Source organism: Mastacembelus armatus, chromosome 9 (assembly GCF_900324485.2).
Source record: "Mastacembelus armatus chromosome 9, fMasArm1.2, whole genome shotgun sequence".
NCBI classification, from domain to species: domain Eukaryota; kingdom Metazoa; phylum Chordata; class Actinopteri; order Synbranchiformes; family Mastacembelidae; genus Mastacembelus; species Mastacembelus armatus.
In genome coordinates this window covers 24,372,186-24,392,528 of record NC_046641.1, presented here as the reverse complement: position 1 = coordinate 24,392,528, position 20,343 = coordinate 24,372,186, and the positions used below count along the sequence as shown (strand labels likewise).

The 20,343-nt window shown below is 44.6% G+C and overlaps 1 protein-coding gene across 1 annotated transcript in view; it reads left to right on the top strand.

The window, feature by feature from the left end:
- The first annotated feature begins 375 nt into the window (after window positions 1–375).
- prdm6 (PR domain containing 6) overlaps window positions 376–20,343 on the top strand; it is a 114,221-nt gene continuing 94,253 nt past the window's right edge. The window contains exons 1-4 of the mRNA XM_026321186.1: window positions 376–497; window positions 2,115–2,827; window positions 9,457–9,605; window positions 10,137–10,295. Coding sequence (XP_026176971.1) covers window positions 2,131–2,827; window positions 9,457–9,605; window positions 10,137–10,295 — 1,005 coding nt within the window. The 5' untranslated portion in view covers window positions 376–497; window positions 2,115–2,130. The remainder of the gene's footprint in view (window positions 498–2,114; window positions 2,828–9,456; window positions 9,606–10,136; window positions 10,296–20,343) is intronic.

Genomic DNA, 20,343 nt, shown 5'->3' with positions numbered 1-20,343 from the left:
ACAGATCTACATGCAGCACGAGCTTCCGGACCATATGGACATTTATATTTGGCGTCAATAATGATCATTTGAATTGAACTGAGTCTGGAAAAAAGAAGCAGAGAAGCCAAAGGATGAGAGACGGAACACATGAACCTGAGGATGGAGAAAAGAGGAAACTGACCGCGGGAGTCGAGGGAGAGAAGCGTGCGTGTGAATTAGAGGAGGGAGAGAGACTATGGGCGATATGGGAGAGAGAGAGGAGGGGAGACGGCCAGTGAGGGTGAAACGGAGAGAGAGAGAGAGAGAGAGAGAGAGGGAGAGAGAGAGAGAGAGAGAGAGAGAGAGAGAGAGGGGCTCGTGTAGCAGCTGTTCCGGTAGTTTTGGCTCCGGAGACGCGCAGGACGCAGCGAACTGTCCCGGCTCCCCTCGATGGTTCACCGCAGCCTGGAGGAGGGACGAACCTTCCACCGCTGCCCGGAAATCAGCGCCGAGGAGCCGCACACACCCTGACAGCAGTAAGCCTTTTCCTCGCTTCAACAACTTCCACATTAGAAAACAAAAACACAACGTCCGAGAAAGTCCGGGAAAACCCAGCGGAGCGCCCCCGCGACTCTACCCGCCCACCGCTGCCCCTGCGCGGACACAAACAGCACGCCGGACCGCCGATCCGACTGGGACTTATGCGGACCATCATATTTACCCTGATGGGAAACTTTTAATCACTTCCTGGTTTAAATGAACCCAAAGTGTTCGTGAGTTTCTGCGCTTTTATTACTTTTATCTGGAGCGTTTTCTGCGCTTGGCGTGCGTAAAACCCGCGCTACAACAACCCCCGGAGCCCGACACAGCGGAGCGGAGCAGGACTAAAGCCAGGGTCAGTCCGGCTCTAGTCCATTTATTCTGAGGTCTCAGTGACATTCAGCGTCTCATAACCAACAGACCACAACTCGTTTTTCTAAAGTGTGTGAGGAACCAAATGGATTTAGGAGGATCGAGGGTGTGAGATTAGAGTAAATCCAGTGTCCGATGTGATGAGACCGAACAGACACAAAATGAAGCTTTTACTGAAAATATCAGATTTTGATGCCAAATATTTCCATAACAAAATATGCAGCAACTGGAGAATTATTTATTCATTTTTACATATTTTTCAGCTGATAAGAAAATAAAAATAAAATAAAAAAACCCTGTGTAAAATCTAAACCAACAGATTTTCTGATAAATAAAGTCACAGCAGAGTTAATGTTCAACTTTGTCCTCGAACAGCAGGAATCTGTTTTTCCTCCTCAAACATCAGTGGGCGCTGGAGAAACTAATCAGGATAATCTGAAATACCTGGAGCAGAAATTTACCTCAGTGTTAAATGAATGAATTGTCTTGGTCTGTTAAATGACCTAAATGAGGTCCTAAATAAAACCACAATTATAATTTTAAATGAAGAAGCAGTGAGTATTTTTCTGTTTTGGCTAAAACGTAAAGTTTAGGTGACAAATCAAATTGAGTCTCTGGTGAACATTTAATTCAGGCTCAGGTTTAATTTTAAAGCTGTGACGTTTGATAAGATTAAAATAATGACAGTTCAGTTTAATGTGGCTCCAGTTCATTTTAATAATGAGTAACGTTCTCAGGGATGATGCAGATCATGTGTGAAAACATTTGATCTGTGGAGCAAAATGTGGATGGAGCAGATTAAACACAACATGTTTCAGGGTGAAGGTCTGAGGCTGGAACGCTGCTCTGCTCCGTTTCCCCTGAAATAAATCAGGTGAGATGTGAGCGAGGAGGCTGAACTTGGCCTTTGGTCGGTGTTACACTTGTTTGTGCTCAGTAGGTAAATTCACTGCCTTTAAAATCTTCGTGTAACGACTTGAACCCGAGGACGTTGAGGGAGACGTGGATGTTTGTGTGTTGGACGTGTAGATCTCATAAAGGAAAGGAAGCGTGCCGTCAATTCAAACTGGGCCTTGTGCATTTTCTGCATCCCACATGTTGGTGCTGAATGTGACACAGTCTTTGGGTTTAATGAGACTCATATTGACCCTGTGTGTGTGTGTGTGTTGTGTGTTTGCCTCCTGCCCTGATCTCTTGTGTGTTTGGACATTGACGCCTTGTCCTCCGGTGTTTCCCTGCAGCAGTCGTTGGGCAGCCATGCTGAAGCCGGGTGACCCGAGCGGCTCGGCCTTCCTGAAGGTGGACCCGTCCTACCTGCAGCACTGGCAGCAGCTCTTCCCTCAGGCGCAGCTGAAGACTCCTCTGGGCCAGCCGCCGCCTCCACCTGAGCGCCTCTCCATCCCCGTGGACAGCCTGCGCCCGTCTCGCCTGCACAGCCACCTCCTGGCCTCCGCGCACTGCACCTCCTCATCTTCTTCTTCCACATCGTCCCCGGCAGCTTCTTCTTCTGCAGCGGCGGCAGCGGCAGCAGCAGCAGTAGCCCTCGCCCCGACCTCCTCCATCTCCATCTCCACCTCTGCAGGACTCTCCCAGCTGCCTGTCCCACAGCAGATCGCGCTCTTTGGGCAGGCGTTGGCCCCGGTGTGTGCTGGGCCCGGTGGAGGAGGAGGTCCAGGAGGAGGAGGAGATCTTATGGTGGTGGTCCCCCCAGACACCCAGCAGCAGGGTCACAACCCAGCAGCGGGGCTCCTCCATCAGGCCAAAGAGCAGAGCTGTGGGGGGGTGGGGGTCGTGTCGTCCAGCGTGAAGAGCGGCAGCGGGGGAGGCGGCGAGGAGGGCGGGAAAGGAGCCACCAGGTTCAAACTCACATCGGAGGAGCTGGACTACTACCTGTACGGACAGCAGAGGATGGAGATCATCCCCCTGAGCAACCACACCGGAGAGCTCAACAACCGTACGTCCACACACACACACACACACACACACACACACACACACACACCCACACACACACACCCACACACACACACACACACACACCCACACACACACACACACCCACACACACACACCCACACACACACACACACACACACACACACACACACACACACACACCAGAGTTTACGCCTTTGATTTTCCAGCTGCTCAGCTGTGACTTCTGACCTCGTCAGATCTGGTCTGTCCTGCGGGGCTCAGCGTTGACCTGTAGCACTTTGTTCATATTTACCTGCAAAAGGACGTTGTTGTGTTTTATTCTACAGCTGAAACGCTCCGAGCTACAGAGACTAACTCTCAGGTTTTCTCTAATATTTGTCCAGGATTTCTGAGCTGACTGGGAATTTTATTATGAACTCAGGTTTATATGTTTGTAGATGTAGGAATTAGTTCTGTGATTTTAAAAATTATTTCTGTGAATTTATTACTTTTTTTATTTACTTTTGGATTTATAAATATTTTTATAGTATTTAAATAAGATTAAAGGTTTTTTTCTAACATATAAATGAAACTGGAGCCAGATCTTAACAGCAGCTAAACATTTATTTAGTGATAAATCTTGAATTAATTATTTCCACAGTCAGAAAATAAAAATAAAACACATTTTAATATTAAATACAGTTTATAGGTTTAATATAAAACCATGAATTTAGACAAATATGAGTAAAATAAATGATTTTAGTCTGTGGCAGTTACAGTTGATCTGACACCCGCCATGTTGGACAGTAGGAGCTGGGGGAGGAGGGTCAGAGGTCAGGGGTCAGCGGTCAAACCCTCAGACTGCAGCAGGTCACAGTTAAGACCAACCAGAGTCCATTTGGATTTAATGGAAAGACGAGTTTTTTTTTCCTTCTCACCTGTTTGTCTTCAACGCGTCGTGTCCGAGTCGCTTTGATTAATCCGTTTAAACTCCGATCACACTGATCGATCACTTACACGTTGGTTTCAGGAGTTTTCTCCAAGTTACTGCGCATTAGTTCAATAACCAGCTCTTTATTTTTTCCTTCTTTTTAAAGCTTCTCGAATATTTTTCAGCCTGTAAATGTTTTGAAACCTGATATTTTTGGTCTTCAAGTCATTAAAGCGTCGCGTGAATTGATCAGACTCTTTTACTGCGTGGGACCCGCTGCGAGTCCGCGCGTGTGGACACATATTGACAGAGCGCCGTCATGCGCAAAAGACGCACACGCACACACGCACGCACGAGTCGTGGTTGTGTGTATAATCTCCTCCCGTCTGGCGCAGAGGTGCGTTTCATCAGTAAATTCGGATCGTCCCGTTACGCACAAACAAACTCGGTGCAGAAATTGTCCGGTGTCAAAGCCCCATTCCCGGTCTGAGCCGGCCCGGGTCCCGCTGCGCAGGAGGAGCTCAACCCGGAGCCTGTTAGTCCGAAACTTTTTAAGGTGGAAATGTGCTGCTTTTTTCCTTCACACACCAGAACCTACCCCGGAGATCATTTCTGTTTTATTCGTTTTAACTAAACAGCCTGTTTCTATTTTACATTGCTCAACGGGTTTAATCCGCATTTCTCTATAATAACCGATGTCTGCTCGATGAGTCAAAACTAAATCCCAGGGTTTATTTTGTAATATCTCAGTTTCATAATTTAGTGTAATATTTCTTTATTATTTCTTTAGTCGGAGACTTGTTGGTTTTGACGTGTTTAGGCCTAATTACGATTTATTAAAAAATATTCTTATGTTGTAGTTTAGTTTATTCATAGGCCTAAATATGGCGTTTAAAATATTTAAATAATATCTCAATTTAAGGTGGATCTTTGAGTCTGAGGTTTAAATAATCAGCTTGTACATATATATTTCTATATTATTATTATTATTTATATTATTATATACATATTTCTCTATAATCCGTTGCTGCATTATCTGTATAATAATGGTGTTAAAGGACGCGCACGGCTGCAGCGCCGGACACCGTGTCCGTGCTGTGACATCTGTTCCGGGACTGTCCAGTTCATCATCATCGCTGTTTCTGCTTCCAGGCGTTATGGCAGCGTGTGTCCGTGCGTGTGTGTGTGTATTTGTATGTGTATGTGTGCGTGTGCGCGCTCCTCGCTGTATATTCCGCGGTGATAAAACGGACCATCAGCAGTAATCTGCGTCGATACGCGCCGGCAGGGCCGATGAGGGATGGAGGGACAAGCAGGAATTAATTGGCGTATATAGTTTTGTGTTTACGGAGGACGGAGGGGGGTGAGGATGAGGGTGAGGATGAGAGGAAGAGAGAGAGAGAGAGAGAACGGGCGGGATCGATCCACCGGCCACCGGCCCGCTATTTATCATCCCAACACGGCTGTATTGAGGTCTCTGGGGTGTGTGTGTGTGTGTGTGTGTGTGTGTGTGTGTGTGTGTGTGTGTGTGTAATTGGGGGTGGGCGGGGGGGAGTTAGATAAAGCAGTCACCCACATACACCCCCCACCGTCCGCCCTCGGTTATTAATTACATTCACAATAATTATAATAATAACAATAAAAACATTAATAATAATTTCGTCATGTAATTGCATGTAAAACGTGCCTTTTTACGTCTTTTTACGTCATTTTTAAAAAACATGTTTTAATAACTTCATCAATTTTAATGGTCGTCAGTTATTTTATATGTTTTGCTCACACGTTTTTTCCTCTTTCATTAAACCTTTAACAAACTATGTTTTGAGCTGATAAATATATTCACATTATGGGACAATTTATTATTTATGACACAGTTTTTCTGTTTTACATTTTTTATTTTACACCAAATAACCTAAACAACAACAACAAAAAATAACCTCATTCATAGGCTCAAAGCTAAATGAATTAAATTATTGAATTTAAATAAAATGCCCAGAATGAATTCATCACTCTGCAATTCAATTTAGTGATAATTCATTTAATTGATTAGTTAAATTAATAAAATGTTAAAATTTGTGTATTTTTTTTAATGATGTAGTTTTGCACCGACGTGACGTTTGAGGACTTCAGCAGAGACTAGGATATCCTGACTCTTTGCCCCTTGACAAACTCTAAAGACACTGAATCCTACATTTCCCATAATGCACACTGACCGTATTTCTTCATTATAGCCATGTCTTTAAAACTCTGTGCTCCCAGTTTGTAAAGCAGCTTTTTCTAAATAAATCTGGTGACGTCAGAGTTGGTTTCATTTCAGATTTGACAAAGATCCTCTGTAGACACAGAAAACCTCATTCAATCACACAGCCAATAACACGAACACTAAAGCGAACGACGGTCCTTAAATACGCAAGAAATTGAATGGAGTTTGGTTTACGTCAGCGTAGTGTCTGTCACTGGATAGATAGAGCTGTCAGTCAGTTCTATAGCTGTCAATCAGTCTCGGATGAATGAATGATTATGTGGGTTCAAGTTTCAGGGAGAGTCTGTGAAGCTTTGTTCAGATTTAGGTCACAGATTGATCCTTCAGTGATCAGTTCTGCCCCCATTCGTCACCATCAGGCTTCAGTCTTAAATCTTTAATTCCACTCACATGTCCTCATGCCAGAGATGTGTGTTTCATTTTGATTCGGATAAAAAAATATTTATGTTTCATTGTTTTCGTATCAGTTGAGTTTTCTGTTCAGTGGATTTAAATATAAGTTGAATCTGTTTCAGCCCTGAAACATGTGACGGGGAGTTATCAGGCAGCTGGGACGGTTCTGCTTTGATAAAAAACACAGATCAATTCTTACCGTTTCCATCTGGAGTTAATGTCAGCTGGCATTTTTATTGTAATTTAATAAAAACACACACACACACACACACACACACACACACACACACACACACACACAGCTCTGACAGGCTGATTTTCATTAAAACAACCTTCACTCACAAACCTCCTTGTTTGATTTGGGATATTCCAGTTTTTCTCATTTGATCCCTGCGTAAAAGATTCAATTGGCATATTTGAGAGTAATTCTCTTGTTTTGGCTGAAGCCAGTGAGAGAAAACAACTTTAACACAGCACAAACTGGACCTTTCTGAGCTCACGCTGGAATTTAATATTTCCTGAAGCCACTTCACAATAAAAGCCTTACAAAAAAAAGAGGATTTTAGAAATGTTGACGTTATTAGTTGAAATCCCAGGAGCACACAAATAAAAATATGCACCAACCAGACCCTGCAATATTTTCTCTGAAGTGGAAAGTCCTAAAATTTCAGGTTAATAGTTTTAAAATTTCATTTGTATTTTAAAAAGTACTTATGTTTGTTGGTTCAAAGGCGGGTTGAATATCAGCCCAAACAAAACATTTGGAATATGTTTCTGATTGAAAATGTAAATGTGGTTGGAAAGGTTTGACTGGGAAGCAGCTGCAGGAAAATATTTTTAGATGAACAGATTTCCATAAAATCACTGTCACATTTTAAAGCAGAAAGACTGAAACAAACTCACAGTCCTGCTTAAATATCAGGTGTGGATGCTAAGATGTTAATAAATAACAGCAGCAAAATCACTGACTTGGAGCCAGGATTGTGTCCACCTGATAAAACATGATTAATCGCACTCTTTTACCTCCAGTTTGGTCTCCACCACCTCATTTATCTGCCAAATGTCCACTTTCTTCACAGTAAATGTGCCCAAAGAGGAAAATTAGAAATGTGGCCTCGCTGTGTGGTCCGTCCTCATCTGGACTCGGATCTGTGTTGGAAACATTAATGAACCTTGACCTTCACCTTTTCTGTGTCAGGAAATGACACAAACTGTATTTCACTACAGTTAATCCATCTGGATTAGAGTCTAAACATAGAAAAGACATGAAAATTTATTTTCCATATACATTTGAGGCAGATTAATACCTGAGCTATTAAAATATACATTTACAGAGACAAATATGTCTTGACGCCTATAAAAAAAAATTCTCATCAAACTCTTCCCAAACGAAGCAGAATGAAAAGAGTCCGCAGACGTTTTCACTGGAAACTGAGTCGGCGCTCGGATCAGAGGCAGAGCGGGCCTGTCTAAACACTGGCGATGGATGTAAGAGAATAGTGTGTTTGAATGATGGGCAGCGAGGAGAGAACGCCATAACACGTTCACAGCCAGTTCATCAGTCTGAAGGACAGGAAGGGAAAGACGGGACATGTGCAGCCTTAATTCAGAGGAGTGTGTTCTTCTGTTACTGTACAACACACACCTCAGGGGGAACACACACATTCATTTACATGTTACTGAATGTCCCCCAGTTCAGCTTTTAGCTGTAAAGACACTTTGTTTTTTATTTTACTTTGATTTGTATTAATGTCCAGTTTTGTGGGAATCATGTACCATCTGTTTAAACGGCAGCCGACAGTTATAGCTCTTAATAAATGTAATAATCTCTATTTACTTTTTTTTTATCTGCAGTGCTGCTGTGTGTTTTTTTTTGCTCTTTGGTTATTGTAACATGTAAATGATCATGTTTAACACGTGAAACCGTGAATTTTCCATGTGACATGCATACCCTATAAGGCCACAAAAGACACATTAAAAAAAAAGAGCTTCCCAAAACCAGGAGTTTGACCCTTCAGTACTGACGGACATTATTATTAACACTGAGGCCAACTCTGCAAGTGTAAAGGCTGTAAACAACACAAAGAGATGTTTTACGCTTCTGTAAACAAAGCTCAACACTGAGTCTGTCTTTAAAAGCTGCTGCTGCGAGGCGGCCTGGACTCGGCCCTGAGACTTAAACATGGACGTCTAAAGTGTCATTCAGGTTTTCTTTGTGACAGAGAAACTAAACAACCTGCGTCAATCTCAAAGCAGCTTTCTAACGAATGGATCTGGTTTATAGACATAAATGATGAACTTATGTTTATTTAGTTGCCAGTTAAATACCTCAGCGTTTAGTTAGTGTCTGCATCACCTTGTGTTAACACTGTTTCATCACAGTCGGACCTGAAATACAGACTTGAGGATGCTGGAGAATCCAACATGTACATTTTTCCCATTTACTCGAGCGTGAACCTGTGGTACAGTTGCGGTTTATAAATGACCGTAATACGGTTTAATGAGCTTCTATCAATCACTGTAAAAGCAGCTGTCACTTTCTAAAATGGCAGATATTTAATTTGAGGGGAAAACAGAAGAAAAACAACATTAACATCCTGTTCCTCTCTGCTCTGTGGGAGTTTCTGTCCAGATAATAATCTCTCATTATGTTGCTCCAGTCAATTAACATCCATTACTGTCAGACTGCATCTCTGAGTAAATGTTGACACTCGCTAATTCCCAGCAATACGCTGCTCGCCACATTTAACGTGGACAAACACTCTGCTTTCTCCTCGTCTGCTGCACTTTTCACTGTACAACCTTCCAAGGAGGCGCTGAAGTCTTCCTTCGATCAGTCTATTTGCTTTAAGGATCTGAAGTTCAGAGCTTCTTCCTGCTGTCAGGGAAAACATCTTGAATTAAACAAATTGCTGCAAACAGATGAAAATAAATTATACTCACAGACACTGACCTGAAATAAAAAACACAACAAACCTACTCGCAGTTAAAAATCTTCTGTTGTACCTGAAAAATATTATTCCAGAAGTTAAAATAGATGCAACATCTTTAAGACGCTGCGTCATGTTTTCACCTGCAGGTTGTGACATGTGTGCAGACAACAGGAACGGCGAGTGTCCGATGCACGGTCCCCTTCACTCCCTGCGGCGGCTCGTCGGCACCAGCGGCTCGGCGGCTCCCGTCAGCCTGCCGGACGTCCCCGATTGGCTCAGAGACCTGCCCAGAGAGGTGAGTCCGCCTGACGGGCTCTGATGTCTCAGGGAAGTTGTGTTGGATGATGTGCAGAAATTTATTAGCATCAACGGACAGTTTTCACCTACTCTGCTGTCAGACTTCTACCTGCAGTGTAGTTTAGTATCAATCACAGGAGAAAACACTTTGCTCTTTATAAACTGTAGAAAGAGTCAAAGTGTTTCTGTAGTGGAGTCAGTTTAATACCAGTTGTGAAGAAGACATCGGCATTTCCATGAGGTTTCTCACGTGTGTGACTGGAAAGTGATGAGAAGCTCAGATCTTCTGAAGCTGATGTTCACATGAACCACACTTTTAGCTTGAACAGGTTAAACACACACACACACACACACACCTGATCCAAACTTAGACAGTGTTTTCCAGCTGTAGCAAACAGGAACAAAAACTTGGTTTTCTTGGTTTGTGTTTTAATGTCAGTATTTCATGCTCATGATAAAATAAAAAGTTAATAAATAGAAATGTCTGCGCTGGGGTGAAGTTTTATATGCATGTGTTGTGTGTTCGCAGGTGTGTCTGTGCACCAGTACGGTTCCTGGTCTGGGTTATGGGATCTGTGCGGCCCAGAGGATCCCTCAGGGAACCTGGATCGGCCCGTTTCAGGGAGTCCCTCTGCTGCTGGACAAACTTCAGTCCGGAGCCGTCAGAAACACACGACACCTGTGGGAGGTAAGAGGCTGCCGCACCTGGAAATATGTCGTCAGCTTTGTTTTTAAATTCAACTCCGAAATGTCGTAGAGAGTCAGCAGCGATTTCATTGTTAGTGTGATCTGAAACCTGACGCCTTCACACTCCGTCAGGATCCTGCCTGGTGTCATCCTGTGTGTGTGTGTGTGTGTGCGTGTGTGTGTGTGCCTGCGGTCAGCGTCATGTCACCTCTCCGTCCATTGATCACAGCAGATTGTATTTACATACAGTGGCAGGAGAAAGTCAATGTGGCAGTTATAAACAGCTGCATTAGCATTAGCATTAGCGCGGCAGTGAGGGATGCTGGGAGACGCAGAGACAGATGAGTCCCCTGAGGCCGAGCCGCTAAAGGTCAGTCAGACGTCGGTTGACCGGACATCGGTCTCTCGGCTGTTGACCGCAGCAGGACGTGGGGAGGGAGCAGGCGAGATGGACGGGTGGTGGTGGAGGGTCAGAGGTCAGAGGTCAGGAGGCGTCCAGGACATCATAGGCCAAGTCTAGCATGAGCAGGGGGCATGATGTCACACTGAGGTGTTCACTGACAGCAGGATTTTAGTGTATTTGTTACTGGACAGGATTCAGCCAAGAAGAAGTACTGAGATCCCTTTACTGCAGTAACAGTAGTATTACCACAGAGTAAAACTCCTCAGTACAGAACAAGCTGCACAAATATTTAAATTGGACTGGTGATCAATAGATCATTATAAAAATGATATTTTTCACATAATGATTAAATATTTTATTTTACTGTATCAGATGAAATGTTGTAAACCAGCATTTTCATTTCATTATGTTTATTCCACAGTATTAGAACATGTTAGCACTTATAAATCACCTAAAATACAAAGTCTCCTAGTTATTAATATGTAACATCAAAATTCTCTAATTCATTAATATTTAAGTTTGATCTGTTACATCTTCGGCCCGACTCATTCAAACGAAATTGTAATTAATTGATTTTAAAATGATAATAATAGCAAAAACAATTTGATTTGATGTTTTAAATTTAAATATTTAACGTTACAGAAAGAAATCCTTTACTGCGTGGACACAAACAACTTTATTCTCTGTGGTTATAAAATAACATGTAGACATATTGTAATATAGAGACTATAGAGATAGAACGATACTGAGACACAGACGATACTGAGACACAGACGATACTGAGACACAGACGATACTGAGACACAGACGATACTGAGACACAGACGATACTGTGAAACAGGTTTTATGCTCTAATAGAGTTCAGAGGTGGAAGAAGCTGAACTGTCTCGTCGTGTTTTTGAAGTAAATCAAATTTAGATGTTTTTGCAGCTCAGCTCTGTCGACTCAGTCTGGGACCCAGCACAGACAAACGGAGACCCTCTGTGGGGCCTCAAACCAGCCACTGAACCCCCCAGCCCTGGAGAAGAGCTGGGCTAATAACCCGGCTCAGACCATCGGCAGATTATCGGCCGCGGGGCTTAAACTGGTCATTAGGCCTATTGACACAGAAGCTTTGCACACAGATCCCATTAAGACTCACTGGTTGTTAAACTTAGTTATTGACGCGCCACAGAACAGGAAGAGATGTGTGTCCTATAGCCAATCACGGAGCTTGTGTCACGTTGTCTATGGTGTCCAGGAAAGGCCAGTTTTAATCAAGACGCTTGCCGTTATGTTTGGGTTCAACACCGGAGGATTGTCTGGTGCTGCAGTTTTTCACGGCTCGACAAATTGATCTCGTCTGAGAGTTGAAGATTATGGTGGAAGAATTCTTCTTATATTTGATAATATTTATATAATATCTATAGAGTATAATTATATTATCTTCTGTTCTCTTTATATTCAGACTTCTCCTCTTTCCATCTTATTCTGTGTGTCCCATATTCAGAATTGGGTTGTTTTAGCTTCTCTATGAGCGAAACGTCCAAACCCACGACTTCATATTTTTGTGGCTGCATTTTTCCTTTAAATGAAAATATTCTACATGTGCATCGTGTTTTAAACACGTTTCCCTCAAAATCCAGCCTGTCACTATCTTTAGAAACCTTTGGCTCGCCACCGGAATTTGATAGAAAGTTCTGTGGTTGACCAAAAATTCCCTGAAATCTCCCCCCTCAGGATCCATTAACCCGTTCCACCCTGGTACTGGGCCCAGGCTGTATCTGCTGATAAACTGTGACCTGCAGGCTGTGACCTGTGTCTGTCCAAATGGCTAAAACTGATCCTGCTTCGTTCACACTGCATCACATTCAGCAGAGCTGCAGCTTTAGAACCAGTTCAACAGCATCAGTGTCAGAAGTCAAAGGATTTTCACTCTAACCTGGTGATGGAGACTGTGAGACTGTTGTTTTTCTAAATTCTCCCAGTTGTTGCTGATCCATAAAGCCCACAGTTGTTCATCCTGTTCAGCTGTGGAGCTGGTACTGACGGAATGTGGGTTGTGGTTTTTTGTGTTTTGACAAAAGTGTTGGATCATATTGTACATATTGTATGTCCTGACATACCAACTGAAGTATGTATATTTATACATCAAATTTAATGTGATATGATCAGGTTTTAGGGGCCACAGTGTGGCACTGTCTCCTCCCAGCAGCAGGTTGTGGGTCTGAATCCCGGTGGACCCGGGGCCTTTCTGTGTGGAGTCTGCATGTTGTCCCTGTGTCTGTGTGGGTTTTCTCCTCCCACAGTCCAAACACATGCAGGTCAGGATTAGGGTCTGAACCCAGGTGGACCCGGGGCCTTTCTGTGTGGAGTCTGCATGTGGTCCCTGTGTCTGTGTGGGTTTTCTCCTCCCACAGTCCAAACACATGCAGGTCAGGATTAGGGTCTGAACCCAGGTGGACCCGGGGCCTTTCTGTGTGGAGTCTGCATGTTGTCCCTGTGTCTGTGTGGGTTTTCTCCTCCCACAGTCCAAACACATGCAGGTCAGGATTAGGGTCTGAACCCAGGTGGACCCGGGGCCTTTCTGTGTGGAGTCTGCATGTTGTCCCTGTGTCTGTGTGGGTTTTCTCCTCCCACAGTCCAAACACATGCAGGTCAGGATTAGGGTCTGAACCCAGGTGGACCCGGGGCCTTTCTGTGTGGAGTCTGCATGTTGTCCCTGTGTCTGTGTGGGTTTTCTCCTCCCACAGTCCAAACACATGCAGGTCAGGATTAGGGTCTGAACCCAGGTGGACCCGGGGCCTTTCTGTGTGGAGTCTGCATGTTGTCCCTGTGTCTGTGTGGGTTTTCTCCTCCCACAGTCCAAACACATGCAGGTCAGGATTAGGGTCTGAACCCAGGTGGACCCGGGGCCTTTCTGTGTGGAGTCTGCATGTTGTCCCTGTGTCTGTGTGGGTTTTCTCCTCCCACAGTCCAAACACATGCAGGTCAGGATGGTTGGTGACTCTAAATTGGATGTGAGAGTCTGTCTCTGTGTGTCAGCCTGTGATTGGCTGCTGATCTGTCCAGGAGGGACCCACCTCTCACCCACTGCATGCTGGGATTGGCTCCAGCCCCCCACCCCTCCTGGGTAGGATAACCGGAGTAGAGAATGGATGGATGATCATGTTCTAGAGCAGCTTCTTGATCAAGACTTTCCCACCAAGAACAACAATCCAGTGTCTGATGTTGACCAGGTGACTAATTCTGGACTGATGGAGGACGTCCGGTCACAGAGATCAGTGTTGGTCACTGGTGCTTTAGTCATTTTCACCCAATCCAAGATCTATGTCCAGTTCTTTGGTTTTTGTGCCTAAAACAACATAACCTCATTTTACTTCAACAGACACATGACGTCCTCCTGCAGCTGATTCAGGTGTTGTCAGGCCATTAAATGGTGATTATGACCATGTCCTACCTTCATGGCCATAGAGGAGCTTTTTATCAATGATTAATGTGCACCCACAGTATGTAGGTGACCTGTAGACACCTTTAATCCAAGTCACAACCTTTTCCTGAACCCGAACAAGTGCATGAGTAAAAAATTCTGACATTTACTTGTAGAGGATCTTTGGAGATTCAGTGCGTCTGAAACGCAGCACAGCTCTTGGTTAGTGGCCTGTCACATGTTTCTGACAAACGTTGCTTCAGTCAGTCGACATGCACAAAACTTCAGGGTGAGTGAGCTGAAAAAAACATAATCGGACTATTGTCTCACACTGAATGTGAATCTTTAACCAGTAACCTCAGGCGTCAGATAGAGAAGGTCTCCCTGCAGTGAAACACCACAGCCTCAGTAACTGAGTAACATTACTATAAATATTCCCACTTTTGTTTGACAGTAAAGAAAGACGGTTTCTCCTTCTCTCCCAGCTGGATTTTCCAGAGGATTCGAACCGGTGACCTCCTGGGCCGAACCTCGAGGCCGTTTTGACTGAAAAGAATGTGCAGTAAAAACACCAGAACCATCCTAAAGTCACGGTCCTGACCTCGTCCTCCGGGGTTTTTACAGGAGTTTTCTTTTGGGCAGATCTGAGACTGGACGAGCTGTCAGAGTCCGAGAAAACAGCAGCAAATATCAAAACTTCAGAGCAGGAGACAGGAAACTTCAGCTGCACAGTTTGAGGCAAAATATTTTGTTAGTGTGGGACGATGACGAGACACATGGGGATTCAGAAAATTCCAAAGCGCCTGTTGGTGTCTTGGTTTTTTGCATCATAAAACAGATTAAACTATTTTCTTTCTGTGTGTCTTGTAGCTAAATCACTGGTGTCCATCGGTATTTGGCCGTCGGTCTGTCAGCCCCTCACTATATTCCCACTTTATGTTGTCAGAGCTTCGTGGTTGCAGCGTCCAGTAAAAGCTCGGTAATGTTTTCTTGCCTGATGTCATTATTTAATCTTCGTGCAACCGTCTGTAATTTAGCTTTTATTAAAGGGCTCCATCGCCATCACCATCATCACTTTTGTTACGTAATCACCGATGGTTGGTTGTCAAATTATATGCTAAGACTTTCTCCTTGCTTGGATTTCAGTCAGGCAAACTGGTTTTTACTGATGGAATTTCTGAATAAAAGCAGAAACGACCACACTGATATAATGCAGAGTCTCGGGGTCACACCAAGCTGCTAATGTGGACAGACTGGAGTCCCGTCAACGGGAATCTAGTGTAGGTACGAACCATGAGCAAAGCAAAGCTGGTCCAGAGCAGCTGGGAGGGTTTTTAACACAGGCTGTATCATAAAGTGGAAGATTATTCAGTTCAAAAGCATAAACTGCTTTAAAATCTTCAGTTGTTTGAACTTTTGTTGCATTTGTGTAGTTAGATATGACCCTGGACCCAGACCTGGACCCAGACCTGGACCCAAGGGTGACACAGTGTTTCGTTTAAACCAGGTTCTTGTAGTTTTAGGTGCTCTGATCTATCTGACCTTCCCACTGATGTTTGCCTGTTGTGTGTCTGATGTAATTTGTATGTCAGCAAGTCATTCTGGGACCCAGGGAGTCATGTGACTTGCAGGTCAGAGTGTGGTCGCCATAAACCGCCGCTCAAACCCGGTGGTGTTTGGTTAAACCCTCTCGGTGGGTCGGGTTAACTCAGTTCATTTCTCGCTCTGGGAGACCTCGCCCCGTAGGCACGAGGACCACGGGGGTTCGAGAACAAAGACCGGGCTTTTCCATCAGGACCTTCCTGCTAGAATAACACACTGTGTGTGTGTGTGTGTGTGTGTGTGTGTGTGGGGCGTCTCTTCATGACGCAGCAGTATGTTTGATCAGTGTGTTTTTACACAGTGATGGATCCGCTGGTTGTTTCCGCCCCTGTGTTGGTTTCTTGACACGCTGTGATCAAACAGCCGCACGTTCTCTTCATGTCACACGTTTGAAACCAAGTTCCCAAGCTCGTCGTCGTGATGCCCACGGTCTTTCTGTTTCTGTGTCAGCAGCGTTGATCAGAAGAAGCAGCTGCGGTGAAGACAAACCTGCTCTCTGCATGTCGTCTTTCTTTCCTCCACATGTGTGTATCAAACTGTGAGAGTGACGTGATTCAGAAAGTCTGCTTCAGATGAAATGCATGATGGGATGGGAAGCAATGACCCGTCACTACTGAAGACAGAGGCAGTTTGAATTGAAAGCAGTTGTTTTTTAGTTTCACCCTGTGTTGGTTTTAAACAGGAAACAACAAGGATCACAATCAGCAGAATGACCCAGTATGGCTGGCTTGTCTGCAGTTTGGAGGTCAAAGGTCAGTTTGTTTAGGGGTGAAAGTCACTGGCACTGATGGGTTGGATGGGTCGGTCAGACGCCTGCTGGGTCACAGTGAAGGTTGTGGTGCACCTGAGGAGGCAGTGAAGGACAGATCAGTGTTTTTCAGCTTTAACACTGAAGCAGCCACAGCTCCCTGCTCTGAGGTCCAACCAGGGAAGGTCACGCACTTTCAGTGTCAAAGGTAAAACGTCTGCCACACTGAAGTGATGATGGAGGAGACGATGGGTCGGATGGATGAACGAGGGCTGATAGAGGTCCAGCTGGTAACACGGGTGGGTGAGATCAGTTGGTGGAGGTTGATCAGTTTGGGTTGTGTTAACTGGAGACATAGCAGATCAGGACGTACAAACAGACTGAGTTTAATGGCTGTTATCAGTTCTTCTGTGGGTCTTGTGGGTCACGGCACTTTGGTCTTGTGGATGATGGTACCAGAGTTTTGCAGTGGAATTATACAGGTCCCATGTGTGGTTGTACCACAAACCTGTGGGTGGCGGTACTTTGGTCCTGTGGGTGGCGGTACTTTGGTCCTGTGGGTGGCAGTACTTCGGTCCTGTGGGTGGCCTTTGCTCCACCTGGGTGGTGTTGGAGACTCACGATCTGCCGCTCCTCCCTGGTTCTCTTTGTTGTGTGAGAAAGCAGCAGCTCTGCCTTCAGACATGAACTCGGCTGCTGATGTTGAGGTGAATCGGAGTCGGTTATCCAAATATTATCCGTTCCTCAGGAGGATTATTACCCCTCTGATTTATGAGTGGACTTGCCGCTCGCTGAAAACACGGTTTCAGACGGCGAAGCGGCTCTGACAGTACGTGGAGGCCCAGACTGTTGCTCTTGGGCATGGTGGCGAGGTGGTGATGGCAGAACGGTTTATGAGGCTTACTGCTGAAAAATGGACTCCTCCATCAAAGGTTGTGTCTAAGAAAACTGAAAGATTTGGTGCAGTGAATTCCAGCATGTCACTGACAAGGAGGCAAGAAGAGGACTGAAGCTTTATTTGGGTTTTTATTTAACCCTCATTGCAGTTCACCTGGCAGGTCAACTATGGCCACAGACTGTGGTTACAGAAGATTTAACAGCCAGAGTGGCAACGACGAGAAGAAGCAGATGGACGTGGGCAGAGTGTGTGTTGTGAGAAGAACGAGGAGCTGATGGAGAAAGAAAAGACTACAAGGGATGAAACAGGAGCCTCATGTTTGGGTTTGAATTAGACCAGTCAGGAACGTTTTTAATATATTTACTGAACATGTTTTGGGGAGAACTCTGGTTTCCTCCCACAGTCCAAAAACATGTATGTCAGGTTGATTGGTGACTCTAAATTGCCCATAGGAGTGAGTGTGAGTGTGTGAGGTTGTTTGTCTCTATGTGGCCCTGTGATGGACTGGGGACCTGTCCAGGGTGGACCCCTGCCTTTCACCCAAAGAGAGCTGGGATAGGCTCCAGCAGATCCCTGGGACCCTGGTTAGGACTAAGGGGGTCTAGATGATGGATGGATGTTTTGGGGAATTAGGTCAAGGGATGCTGTCACATTTCTGCCAAGAATTTTTCACTCTGGATGATTGACTGATAAAGGATTTGGTTTCGTGTCAGGTGTCAGTTTATTAAATGACTTAACTGATTGTGGCCTGTGACCAGGTGCCTGTGCAGTTGGGGAGAGTCACATGTTTCTCAGTACCTGTACCTGTCAGCTTCTGCCACATCAGGGGCCCAAAAACCATCATGCTGCTCCCACGTTCGGTTCTGGAGGACAACGGTCATTAATCAGAGAAACACATGAGGTCACAGACGGAGGAGGAAGAGGTGAAGGAGGAAGAGGAGGGGACATGGTACGATGAGGAGGAGGAGGAGGAGGCTGATGAAGAGAGAAGATAAGGGTAGAATTAGTGGAGCTTCATTGATTAGCCGTAGAACAGAAGCGTGTGAGCATTGATCAGCTCTCAGAAACAGTTTTCCAGGATTTGGACAGAAGAAGACGATGGTGCCTTCAGCACAGGAAGAGAAGAAGAAGAAGCAGATTGACAACAGTTAAAGCTCTGATGTCGTTTTTCAGTCTGAGGTGTCTGATACATGATGAAATGAACAGAACATCTTTACTTCCCTGTTCAACATTCAGGGACTTTTACTGATTCTGTTTAAACTTTAGTCACAGTCTATGTTTCCAGCCCAATATCTCAAACCACAGATGATCCTCTATCGGTTTTATCATCCGAACAGCAAACAGCACCTCAGATCAGAACACACTTTATATTGATTCACATGTGTTTATTTATGGAAACTGTATCAGAGCAGCCTGAAACAACATCTGCAGAACCTCTGCTGATGGACACGTCCAGATGTGTGTGTGTGTGTGTTAAAAAGCCTCAGATACACTCTCCTGTGTGTGTGTGTGTGTGTGTGTGTGTGTGTGTGTGAGAGAGAAAGTGTTGTAACACCCTCAGACATGATAACTCACAGCTGCATTAGTGACATGCACACTCGTCACACACCCAGAGATAAACATGTTTAATGCACACACTCGTCACACACACATGGTCCTGCGACGGTGAAGCAGCCATTTACATGCCAGTGTTGGGTCAGAGCTGCACTTAAGTGTTTTTAGCTGATAAGTGGACGACATTCCTGCCCGGAAACACACGCACGCACACACACACACACACACACACACACACACACACACACCTTACAGGGCGTCTCTGCAGCGTCTGCTCGGCCCAGACGAGGAGCAGATTTACTCTCTGTAATAAGGTCAGAAGGTGAAAACACTGTCAGTAAATTTCAGACACACTTTCTGTCTCACACACAAACAATCACACAGACACACACTTCAGCTGCTGTGTGAGGCTGTGCAGGCTGCTCGCTGTCAGAACTAAAGAGTGTGTTTGCAGGACAAAACTCAAATACTCTTATCGCAGTGCTCTTGAGTTTGATTTAAATCCTCCCAGTGTTATTACTGAACAGAGGAGCAGACAAAACACAGCTTTAAATGAAGGAAACGTGTCAGCGGAAGTAGAAATCTGTTTTTAAAGGAGTAGTTCACAGTTAGGAGCCAGTCGGTTGTCCTAAAGGAAACAAAATCCATCTGCCTGTGATTCTACGGCTCAATAATTGACTTATTTTATCTTGTTTGGTGTTTGCAGATTAAAAGATTTGGATAATTTCTTGTGTTTTATGTGGATTTTGTGTCTTTTGGACAAAGCCAGTTTGAGTTAGACGTCTGTGCTCTGCTCAGTCGTTCTGTTATCACATGTAGTCAAAGAAGAACTGATAGAAGACAGAGGCTTCCTCCACACTTTGATAAAACTGTGTTTGGATCAGAGCACAAAGGGAAGAGGTTCATATTTCTGTTATAATATCACATCACATGCAGCAAATAAACACATCTGATCAGTCGGAAACGCACATTTTAATTTGCACTGTGACTTTTTAATTTCAGTGAAAAGGCAGCGTCCTGTAGAAATCCTGACTTTGAGCGTGCGGTCGGTGACGGAGCGGTGAGGTGAAGCACTGACAGCAGAGATCAGCGAGTGAAAGAGAGAGCTGTAATCCACCCTCTTAAAAACACGCTGTCATATGAGTTTGTGTTTGTGTGTGTGAGAGAAGGAGAGTTAATCCTCCCCTCTTACCTCCAGTCTCTGCTTCTTGTAAATGTTAAGAGGCAAAGACTGACAGATTACGCCGTCGTCCTCCCCTTCAGCCTCAGTAAAACATCAGGAATGAAGAATCATGTTTCTGTAACCTTCCTCCTCACACCTGGAAACCCCTTTTCTTACCGAATTAACTCTGAAATGCACAAAGGCTCCGTCATGCAATGCAAATGTCTTGTGCATCATTTGATTCATTCCCCAAAAATCACATACAAGTTTAGG